The sequence below is a fragment of the Bombus fervidus genome, chromosome 7 (genome assembly GCF_041682495.2).
Source record: "Bombus fervidus isolate BK054 chromosome 7, iyBomFerv1, whole genome shotgun sequence".
Lineage (NCBI taxonomy): Eukaryota > Metazoa > Arthropoda > Insecta > Hymenoptera > Apidae > Bombus > Bombus fervidus.
Genome location: NC_091523.1, coordinates 6,771,271 through 6,783,833, shown reverse-complemented (window position 1 = coordinate 6,783,833; position 12,563 = coordinate 6,771,271). Strand labels below are relative to the sequence as shown.

The window sequence follows — 12,563 nt, the reverse complement described above, 5'->3', positions numbered from 1 at the left end:
CTTAATGTAATAAATATGTAATTACGTACAGACTAGATATTAATAAAATTTATTTTTGTTTTAGTTTAACAGCTCGAGCTTCGGCTAAGGAAAATACGACTTATTTACATTTCATGGAAAATAAAACAACTAAAATATTTTGTTTGTTAATTGCATTAGTCGAGTTCTCTCAATATCAAACTCCCCAAATCTACACAGATTTTAGAGAAACATTGCCTACAACTTTGTCAACTGAACAATAGCACAAATTCCATTAATAATATCATAAATTCCAATAGACATCGTAAATCACTATACTTGATGTTGTTGACCGTTGATTGTTACTGTCGATTTCTAAACTACAATATCTGTCGTTGGGCGAAATTTGCAAGTTTGCAATAACATGACAATCTGCCAAATGTTTAGTAATAGAACTCGATCACACACTCGTAACATGACGTTATTAGGAAAGATCAAAAGTCCAAACTCTAAACTATCACGTTTCAACGTTGAATCAATTACGTTTTGAGTTATTGTCGTTGTATATTTATTAATAAATTAAAATAAAGAAGAATAAAAGGACTCCACAAGGTGCCCACGCATTTATGCGGTTTATAGTGTTAATATTTAAACTATGGTTAAGCTGAATATGTGTCCTGATGAATGAAGTATCTAAAGAAAAATTTGCAATTTTTAATAATGTTTGTTAGTTATGATGAATACACCCAAAATCAAATAAACTTCCGGACAACTTGTTCGAAAAACAAATAATTTTAAAATCACTAACTAACTAAATTAAAATAAATAAATAATTAAATTAAAATAAAATAAAATAAAAAATAACTATATTAATTTCACGATTTTTTCATTGTACAAAATAAAATAGATAAGACAAAACCAAATAAAAAATAAAATTTCATTTCCAAGTAAGAAATAATAAATAAATTATTTTTTGCATAGTTTAAATAATTTTTATTTAAACAAGAAATTAAATTCTTATTCGCAGCTGAAATATTATTTTAATTTGTTATTTATTATTTAATACGTAAATAAACTCATCGCTGATACTCTAAGATCGGTGAGTGAAAAATAAGGAAGAATGAAAGGGAAAGAGGCAAAGAACTGTCAGACATTTAAGCCTTATCGATCCTCGACGTTAATAATGCCAGTGATAATATCTTAATTCCTATAAAGATGATTCTAAACATCTACTTGTTGGTTAAACATATTAATCCAGCTATTCCATTAGTTTATAATTTTCTCGACAGTTACATATATCATATTGCTCCTCGAGCAATGTTTATTTAAAGAATTTTAGACGACGTTGACAACATATTGTCTCCGAAGAACAATCGTATCGTTTGCCAAAGTGTCGTGGTTCGTAAGATTGGCCGATGTTGTCGAGCTCGACAACGACTACGACGAAATTCAGTCCCACACTAAAATACGTCTACGTGTAAGTACGTATCTATCGCAACGATTGACTTCTAATATATGTATCAACTGTTGTAAAAGTATTTGAGTTATTGATGTTTCCACCTCTGCACTTGATCCCGTGATCGTTCGAATTATTCTTTCTACTGATAATTCCGAAAAAAACTAAACTGCCGGATTTCTCTTATAAACGAACTTCTTTAACCTTTTTTTGTGTCAGAAACAGGTTCGTAAAAGAAGTTCAGATTCATCCGTTTTTAATTTAAATCGAATCGTATTTTATTTAACTGATCATCGGGCATTGAATTTGACAATATGTAGATTCGTTTTCTCTCGCGAAAAAATCATATTTTATATAACCTTTGTTCTACTTTACAGTATTACTGCGTTCGAATGGAACAAACGAATCGTTAAACGTTGAATCTGAACCTATTCGATGAAACTTTCATTTAACGCGACTTGCCTCGTAAGAACTCTCTTTTGCAGCTTACAAATGTCATGAAACGTTGTTTTAGAACTTGCCTCATCCGTGCATGTCTTTAATGTTTTAGTTTGCATCATATAATTTCACATAATCTCTAGGCGATACCTACCAGCTAATTCGAGTCACGACTAGAGATACGAGCTAAAGTCGACATTGCACGTGTGCTGTATGCCACCCAAGTGAAATAAAACGTTCTGTTAAATTTTAATTATTCGTAACGTGCGCTTCAAACTATTTTTACATCAACATTGATTTCTTCCCGCATTTTACATTTATACGATATTATACACGCAACAATTTTTAGGGAAATAATTAAATGTTACTGCAGTTTCAAAATTAATTTGCCACAGCGTATAATAGTAATAGAAAGAGAAACGAAATTGTGTTTTTTATGCAAAATTGATACGATCGAGACCATGCAATTCTGGGTAACAACAACGAATTTTTACCAACGCCGTGCCATTAACGCGAATTCCGTGTACCACGAACGGAAACCCATTAAATTCACCGCCAATTGTTCATTTCACTTAGCTTTTTCGATAATTCTCTCATTTTCATAATATTCGATACAAAGCTTTATTCGTGTATAAGCAACAATGAATTTCGAATTGAATGAAAAATGGAACAAACTACTATACAATGTATCTCGCAGTACTTCGATTTTTCAAAAAACAAAAAATTCTATAAGAAATTGATTGTTTTTCAACTTAAATATAAAAAAACTGTTAATTTAAAGCTTTAAAAATGATCTTTTTTTTGAGTTGGCATAGTTAATGTCGGATAACTCAATTCCCGTATTTATAATCTTTAAATGTAAACAAGACAAACCTTACTCTTGTCATATGCATACGTAGAAAGTGTAAATACGACACTTGAATCCAGAATTTTACAGGAAAATTCACACACTCCTTCATATTAATTATAGGTTACGTTAGTTTCATGTAACGGTGCTAAATGACAAATATGGATGCTTAGCGACGATTATAAACTACTTGAGATGGCTAGAGGGCGGCCTACTCCCAAAGGAGGTCTTGGCTAAATAAAACGTAATATGTTTAGGAACACTTCGGGATGCTGCCTAAGCGTTCTAAAATTATCGGTTGAAGTTAAAGTTTTATCGGTTAAAATCAACGTAGGAATATAAACTGCATCCTTTGCTCGTCTTTTAGAATAAACATGACATTTTTATGGTCAAACAAAGGTTAAAATATCACACGTGTAAGTAAGAATGCAATGAAATTCAAAAGGAGAGTAATCTTTAAAACAGAACAATCCGTAAAAGTATCCATTTTATAAAGAAAGATGATGCCGTGAAATAATGTTTTCTTCGACAAAATTTGTCTAATATTTAAAATATAACTTCGACAGAAAATTTCGGATTTAAGGAATAAACCAATAGTAAGGAATTTGATTAATTTTTTTAACTAATTTCGCTCATTTTTCAACCTTTCGATATTTCCTATCAAGTCGAACCTATTCCGATTTTTTCGATATTGAAAATTCTCAAGCGACTCTTATTGAATTCAAGCAAAACCGTTCTATTATCTGATAAAATATCGGAACTTTGTCAAAAATGAAAAGAAATAAAAGTAACTCTGGTAATACTTCTGCTCGTTTCTTTCAAAGTGATTGATAAAAGTAGGCAGTTTTCTCTGATGGAGAACCTAGTACAAGATCATTTTATGCTTAAACATCTAACATTTTATAGTTAAAGAGTCGACATAGGCAGTAATTACGAGGATTAAATTACAGAGAAAAAGTCCTTTGCCCAGAAGAGAATTACTTCAGTGAGAAGAATTGAACATAACAACTAAGCCATTATTACAATTAATTTGATCGTCACTGTTTCTTTTATAGTTTACTTTCTGACATCTAAATAATAAAGTTACGAAATAAAATTAATTAAATAATGAATTAATTTCATAAAATTGATATCGATTTCAAATTTTATTGCTGTTAATTCGCAGTAATAATGCTTTTGTTGCAAATAATCACTGATGTAACAAATAACCGCAATCAATTATGAAACAGATCGAAACAGGCGGGCTATAAAATCTGAATGACACGAAATTATCTGACATTTACCCGTCAATCGGTCGGGTTTAATTAAATCATTTCACGCAATCGTATTAACAAATCGAGCAAATCAATTTGTAAGTATCGTTTCTTCTCAACAGTCCATCATTCCATGTGGTAATTATGCGTTTGATCTTTCCACGGAAATTCACCTGAAAATGGAAACAAGATTTGATTCACAGACATGAAAAAGAAGAGAAATAAAATGTATTTTTTTTCACTTTTTTTTTATATGACCAATACCGCTCGTTTTTTTTTCGGTGTCAACTGCAACTCACGCTGTACATGACGTACATCAATTACACAGATCATTGCTCATCCATGGATGGTGAAAAAAATGTAAAAACGTTGCTAGAGTTGGCGTAAAAGATAATTACGTAATAATTTTAAACTTGAACGCTTTTATACGAGACATTTCTATAATCTTTCGATTTAACAACTGTTATTAAAGCGATTTTATAGTGAAATTACATTGGCATTTAATTTTTGTAAATTAAAAGCATAAAAAAGGAGCAATAAAATAAAGGATACCGGCCCTTGTTGCGGCATTAACAGAAATGGCAATAACTTTTGCAACAACTTATAACGAGACTGTTATTCGATAATGTTTTTTAACGAGGATTATTGGAATTTCTAATTGCGAATTCTGTGAACGATGAGATAAAAATGAGTGCAAATTTAATTTTGCTGAATTTCCCGATAATTTGATTAATTTATCACAGAGATTAATACTTATTAGCGTCCTACTTTTATTCCTCATAAAGAGATTTCATAAAATTGGCGGAATTCTGTTAATTCACGAAATTATTTTCAAATAAATAGCACGGAAGTATTCATAAATTTGTTGATGTAAAACCTGTATAATATTTATGCGAATATTATACCTATTCTTTATCTAAACATGTATTTCCATGAACCACTTAATCATCTTAATTAGTCATTAATTACAACGTAATAAAAAGTCAGATACATTCTACGTTGTAAATAAAGGAATTTATCGTATGAACAGTCGAATGCTCCATAAAGCCATCTTTCATTTTATGCAATAAGAGGACACAATGTTGAAGAATTTTCTTTGTTTTCCACTCAACGTACATGTTATTGCCACAATAAAGAAAAAGCTATTTGACCTATCTATATTTAATATAGAAGTAAAATTAGAAATATGAAATGTGATAAAGGTGTCCAAAATATTTGAAAAATTTAACACCGGTACGATACAATTTGAGATATTTTGTGTTTAATATTATACAGCTTTACACATCGTGAGATAACAAATACAATCTGATTTTCCTTCCGTCACTTGAAACGTTAAATCGGCGTACCTTCGAACCATTTATGTCCTTATATTTTATCGTTATATCAGAATGACTAGACTGTGACAAATGATTATAGTCGGTGACAAATCACTGTTGAGAGAAGAATATTGTATGTGTGCCAGAAGGGACACTGATTTTATCATTTCATCTTCACAAGAAATATTTCCCGCGAGAAATTTCTAATTCTGAGATACGTAATTTCAAATTTCATCTAACGTGATTGGAAAATCTAACTTCAGTTTATAAGAAAAAGAAGGAAAAGAGAAAAATCAGAGTTGTTAAAATAAGATCAAACTAAATTTCCTGATTAATAACTTTGTCGGTGAAAATAATGATTTATGAAACGATGTCGTGTTTCAAAGCAATGCGCATTAAGTATTACATTAAACAGAGAGGAAGCAAGACAGAAAGAAAGAAATAACGTCAAACTAGATTTTTATATACCCATATTCAAAAACTTATAATTGCGTTGGAAACTCGCAACGTAAACTAATTTATCATAGCTTCTTCAAATTTTATTTCCTCTCTGTACATGCCGTTTTTCCATAGTATTTTCCATAGTATTTTCACCGAATTAATATTTCGCTTTAAAACAATTCTATGTTAATAACACAGTGCACAACGAAGTAACGAGTATCTTAACTTTAATAGATTCATGAAATAACTTCAGAATCGTATTAAATTTTCCGTGTAATAGCAATAGTTTACTTAATATTTCATTGAAAATCTGTCCAATATCTGTAGGGCCTGAACTAGGAAAAAGGGGGAAAAATTTTTGCAGCGACGAACAAATCTAAAATGATGTTAATATGGCAGTTGTGAAAAAATTCAATTTGCATGGTCGTTAGTTACTTTTTTATGGAATTTCACGATGGTAAATTCCAGAATCTTTAGGCTTCAGTTTACATTTGCTCCAGAAACATCAGAAATTAAAATCCGGGGAAATACAATATACAAATTACCTGTTGACTTCGACATATTCTACGTATTGCCGTTTTATCTATCACGATAGTGAAAGCTTTCGCTGAGCATTCAAGATAAAATAATATAAACTACTGGCAACTTTTCTTATTTGAATTTTATATTATTTTATGTCGTTTTCGAATGTTTATATTGCATATTAATATTTATTTTGCATATTAAAGGTATTAAATTTCGATGAGGAAATTAGTAATACTGTCATCGCGATCAACATGTTTCATGAATTATCTCATTTTGTGACGCAATATTTTTCCTTTGCGGTGATGCTTACGTTTGTTTTATAAACAAATGAAATAATGAAAAAGATAAAAATGTACAAACAATTAAAATATTAAAATTCTAATCTGCTGAAATTATTTCAATAAAATAATTTAAATTGTATCGTCATAAATAAATATTTCATCATTCGCAGAAGTTATTTACCCGAAATTCAATATTAACTCTCAAAATCTAATAATGACTTTAGAAAGCATTTTATTGATCTCATTACATAGCAATGGCACGCCGAAAACCTCGAAGAATTTCATAAAAATGTGCGATATCTCAATCGTATTCTGTTATCTCGCCAATATTAAAATTTCCAAATATTCACCCCCGTTTTATATGGGTACTGTGTGCTACGAAATTACAAATAGAATGAAACAAATTGAAATGTTATAAACTATCCGTATACATGACAAAAAGAGAAATTTTACGTGATAAGTGAAAACAATTTAAAAAAACATGAACGCCTCAATGGGACAATAACACTTTTTTTTCGCGTACACTAGAATTTACCTTTCGAAAAGCTGTGACTTGCGATTAGAACCGTTTACACAGCGAGCTCGATAAGCAGTATTGATTCGCGTGAAAATTTTCCTCAAACCACGGTTTGTTATCGGAATATCGTCCAGTTCAACTTGGTAAGCTTCTGTGCCATCGGTATCGGGTATCTTCACAACGCATTGCTATTTCCTATAACGATCGGATGATTGAGAGAGGTAACCAACTAGTGATCGTATTTCAAAACACAGCTGCCACTCTCGAGCGCAATTACTTGCGTAGTTCATACACTCGCGTGAGAATTGCCTTAGGGCAACAACAACAACAACGGCATACTTGGATGTTTATGCTTGAAGAACCGTAGACGAGATACGTTCTTGAAAAACAGACAAATTTTATTTATGAAACGAAATTACAGGAATTATAAGAAACGAAGTCCGCTTTGTGTATGTTTAATAATTACAACTTCTATTTAATGTAATACTATTGTTAGAGATTCTATGGCTTTTTAAATTTACGTAATAAATAGACTAGAAATCGAAACAATCGAAGCTTGATCGTAATACAATGTGTCGTATAGATTGAGTATGATTTATAAGAATTTTAACTACTATGTCACTAGCTTACAATTATTTCAGACGGCTTGTACGTTTTAAAAATGTATTATACTCACAGTTACAATTCGCAGAGACTTCAGGGGCGGCAAATGGTTAACGAAATCGCAGGAACGCGCCGATGTTGAATCCGTTTGTCAATGTGCACGAACGCGCATATAAATCCTTTTACGAAAATTGAGTCCTAGGCAACTCTTTTAGTAAGGAAATTCCAAACACTATTCTACGATTTCACAATTAGTTCCTAGTCGGTAGAACCAATTTCTCAGAAAAGAGGAATAAAAGAAGAAACAAATAAAAAGTAAAAAGAGAAATAATAAACACGTCTTTTAATCACGAGCAAAATTAATTAATAAAAATTCTTTTGACTTGTTTACTCTGAAACGAATTGAAATGAGAACAGTTTATAGATTGATTTTGTGAATTTACGAAAAATTTATTAACCGTATCGATAAACGAGCTAGCGAGTTACTCGAAATGCGAAACAGTTCTTGCTCGCATCACGGCGCGCCGAGAACTGATCACCTTTCGACGTTGCGGATTCGCTAGAGGTCGGTGGAAGGAAAGCGAGTGGGGTTTAGATTAATATATTAATATAAAATATAAATATAAAATATAATATAAAGAAATTAATCGATAACCGAACAAAAATGATTGTTAATTGCGCGTTGTTCAATTATACACATATGATAAGACTTATTTTATGTATTATTTTACAGAAATTTGAGAAATTATTTATACTCATATAGAATACACCATTGTTTTAAAATTCTTCATAGACGTCTTGTGCTAGCTCAAATTAATTGAACATCATCGCTCACAAACAGAATCACAAACAGATTACACGTATAAATAAATTATTAAATCTTATAAAATAAACATGTATATTTATTATATTCATATCATATTCAAATATTAAGAAATATATATACATACACATATAATGTATATATAATTATACTTCATTATAATAAATATAGTATTTCAATATATTTATTATTTGTTTGTCGCCATCTGCATACTAGTTCGTTTCTAACTAGTAATTTTAAATAATTTTTCATTTTTCTCATATTTTCCATTCTTTTTCAATTTAGATATATTTAAAAAGATTAAGTTGACCTGTGGCAAATAAAAACTATTGGATCATATTTTAGAAACTGAAAAAGTATTCAAAAATTTTGAAGAATTTTTTAATACACAAAAGTCTCTAAAATACTACATGAACTTAAACGACCTAGTATGCATTGCGGACGACATCAGGAAAAATAAGATTGCAGTCAGAATATTATATACTATATTTCATTATATTTCATTTCAGACGATGTAATCGTATATTTTACTTTTATTATACTTATTAACTGAAATTTAGTTTTCAAATATTTAATGGTGTAACTTCAAAGTTATATACATAGTGTATTAATAAAAGTATATTATTATTATTGTTGCCATTTTCGCTCTAAAATCTAATTTAACTTGTGTAGTAAAAATCTAAAAGTTTTCATAAGCCCTATCTGTACGTATATATAAATATCTGAATGTAATAATGAAAGAGAGGAGAAAGGTATTATATGAAACGCAATCATATAAACCGGTCTCGACACTCGCTAGGGAAAATCGCTCAAAAATTGAGTCGTGAGAAATCAACATGGAAGACAACAAAGTTCTTACGAGATAGACAGAGGTAAGTGAAGTATCTCTGTTTCTGTCTGAGACATTCATAGCATGTCACGCATGAGCAGAATGCTTTATGGATGCTTTATGGTTTCGTCAGTACTTTCAGTATAGGAGTGTCCAGACCTGTCTGTACATCATACCTCCAGAGTCTTGAATACTTTTCATGTATATATATTGTGTATACATTCTTACATACACACTTAAATATCTTGTATCTATATTTGTACATATGTATATCTTGTGTATATCTTCCCACTGGTTTTGAAGAAATGCCTAAAATTAATTTAAAACTAGATTGATTTAAATGAAATTGGAAGCTCTTATATAGACCCTACCTATCAGAAACCTAATTCTATCAAAAAACTAAAGATATTCTCATAAATCTTACCTATCAGAAATCTATAGGATTTTTTTATAATTCCTGTATATATGTACAAAAATTTAAAAATCTATTTATGAAAATACTATCGATATAAAAGCAAGCATGATTACCGACACTAAAGTGATGCTTTATTTTGCCAAATTCCCGCCTAGTTGACTCCTGATTGGCTGGAGCAGCGAAATTGTATTATCATTAAAAAAATATATTATAAAGTAAAATATACGCATATACTGTTTTTTCTCAATATTATTTAATCAAACATTAATTACGAAATATGTATTATTTTTAACGCAATATTATTCATATTATTAATCCTAGGAACTAATTTTCTTTTTCAAGTAATTTTTATTTTTTATTTCTTTTATATTATTAGATATTTTAGCATATAACGTGGAATTATAAAACATTAAATTATTCAAATTTACTATTATTTGCAACTTCATATAAAAAATAATAATCACATGGTACATGCATACAATTATAATTTATACATAGAAGCTATAACAGCGTTTAAATATCTTTTAATTACATATGTTCTAAATAATCCTATTTTTATATTATCGGATTGTATGTGGATAAACAACATGTTTTAATTTTACTTTAAATTTACTTTTATTAATTTGGCAACATTCTTACTTTAGAATCACATTCTTCTAGTACTCACCAGAATGTATCTTAATTTGTGCGCGTGCGTAGTTCCGTTCTTTCCTCTTCATCATGGCGGTGAGTGTGGAGTCATCGTTTTGAAAACAAATTTTATAATCTTTAAATATCAAAGACATCATGCCTAAAAGGAAGATTGTTTATATATTACAAAGAAATCATCTTTACTTATTTAACATTGATCAATTTCTTTTTCATTAATACTTTAATATTTAAAGTTTTATATATGACAGTTAGGCAAGGTTTATCAGCATGTTCGCTAGTATAACCTAAATTTGTTTCATGATGTTTATAAGACTTATGGAATAGTTGCTTATAATACTAATTCAAGAAATTAATATGAATAGATTAAACATCTTGATATCATAATTTATTGTTATAAAACAAGTCAATATTTCGAATATTTTTTACGTTTGTATACAGTATTTAAAATGAGTAGTTTTCGTTGAATGAAGCGTATTGGCAAACTTTTTTTCAGGATGTAAAGAAAGTGGTAGCAAAAAAAGTGCGGAAAGAGCCAAAGGATTCATCCAAGAATGTGATGCGTGAAGTACGCATTCGTAAACTTTGTTTAAACATCTGTGTCGGTGAATCTGGTGATAGACTCACTCGTGCTGCAAAGGTACCAATTATGTTATTTGTATTTTGTTCATTTCAAATTGTTTTAACTTCTATGTGTTCTTTTATTACATCATAATTATTGACTTATATATGTATTATATATATATTTCTATATCTCTAATAATAAAAGTTGGTTTCTTAAAAATTAATCTTTTTTGTAATTAAATATAGATTAATATAAATAACGATTTTCAAATTAAAATGTTTCAAATTTTTGTAGGTATTGGAACAATTAACTGGACAGCAACCTGTTTTTTCTAAAGCAAGATATACTGTGCGTTCATTTGGCATTCGCCGTAATGAAAAAATTGCAGTACATTGTACAGTACGAGGTGCTAAAGCTGAGGAAATTCTTGAACGTGGATTGAAGGTAATTCTTTACTGATAAGAATGTTCTACATTCAATTTTTTTTTTAAGTGTTCAATTTTGCTTTTCCTTTTAAAGGTACGGGAATATGAATTGAGAAAAGAAAATTTCTCTGGCACTGGAAACTTCGGTTTTGGTATTCAAGAACACATTGACTTAGGAATTAAATATGACCCCAGCATTGGTATTTATGGCTTGGATTTCTATGTTGTACTTGGACGACCAGGTTAGTTTATGTTTGATATTATATAATAAATCAATATATTAAATATATGCACATCTGGCATAATAGTTACTACTATATTCAAGTTGTATCTATATTTATACAATATGTGCTAGAATATAGGCTTCGTATTTGCAACTCATGCTCACTTATAATACTGGGTGTGTTACTTAAATGAAGCTACAGTTTATAGTCATATTTATTTGAATATTAACATTGTTATAATTCTATTTTGATAAATTAAGAATTTAAATTGCAGAATATTGATCCTTTTACTTAATTTTAGAACTAAGAGCTATTTGATGCTGTAGACACTTTATTTCATAATTTATCTCTCTAACAAAATGACCTTTTTTTATTCTAATCAAAAATTTAATAGAGGATATAAATCTCTGTAGATGACTTAGACATTCAGCCCTTGACCTTCAGATATTGAGAGTTATCATAACTGAATGCCTTAATGCCTGAATTATTAGTTTTGAATAAGTTAACAGATTTTTTCATATCATTACCTTTATTTACAATCTATATGCATAGATTTATTTTAATTAATATAAATAATACATTAGCTTGTGTATATTGTAACTGTAAAAATTAAATCAAGCTATATTACAGTATAATCAAATATTCTTTTATATACAGTTCGCAATATTTTCTTCTGTTAAGGTTTCAATGTAGCTCACAGGAGGAGGAAAACTGGGAAAGTCGGTTTCCAACATAGACTTACCAAAGAAGATGCAATGAAATGGTTTCAACAGAAGTATGACGGTATTATTATAGCTGGGAAGAAGTAATATACGTATTTGTATTTTACAGTTCTTTCATAAAAATTTTAAAAATAAACTATTTGTTTAATCAAATTTTATTAATACCTTCATCACATATTTCACTATCCTGCTTATAAATATATTATTTGTCTAAGAAGCATAATTTGAATGCCAATTTTATAATATTAATGTTTTATAGAAATATTAGAAACAGAAT

At 29.3% G+C, this 12,563-nt stretch overlaps 2 protein-coding genes across 5 annotated transcripts in view; one reads left to right on the top strand and one right to left on the bottom strand.

Moving 5' to 3' along the window:
* Sytbeta (Synaptotagmin beta) overlaps window positions 1-8,150 on the bottom strand; it is a 97,960-nt gene extending 89,810 nt beyond the window's left edge. For 2 of the 4 annotated variants that reach the window (XM_072006934.1, XM_072006937.1), the window contains exon 1: window positions 7,709-8,150. The gene's annotated coding sequence lies outside the window, so the exon portion shown is untranslated. Of the gene's footprint in view, window positions 1-2,730; window positions 3,094-3,982; window positions 4,126-7,708 lie in introns of those variants that run through there. The other 2 variants (XM_072006935.1, XM_072006936.1) reach the window with 2 other exon arrangements.
* A 2,193-nt stretch (window positions 8,151-10,343) lies between these two features.
* Window positions 10,344-12,439, top strand: Rpl11 (ribosomal protein L11). The gene is made up of 5 exons (XM_072007690.1): window positions 10,344-10,428; window positions 10,847-10,990; window positions 11,210-11,359; window positions 11,435-11,582; window positions 12,246-12,439. The coding sequence occupies exons 1-5, from the start codon at window positions 10,423-10,425 to the stop codon at window positions 12,371-12,373; spliced, it is 576 nt and encodes a 191-aa protein (XP_071863791.1). The 5' UTR covers window positions 10,344-10,422; the 3' UTR covers window positions 12,374-12,439.
* The last annotated feature ends 124 nt before the right edge of the window (window positions 12,440-12,563 follow it).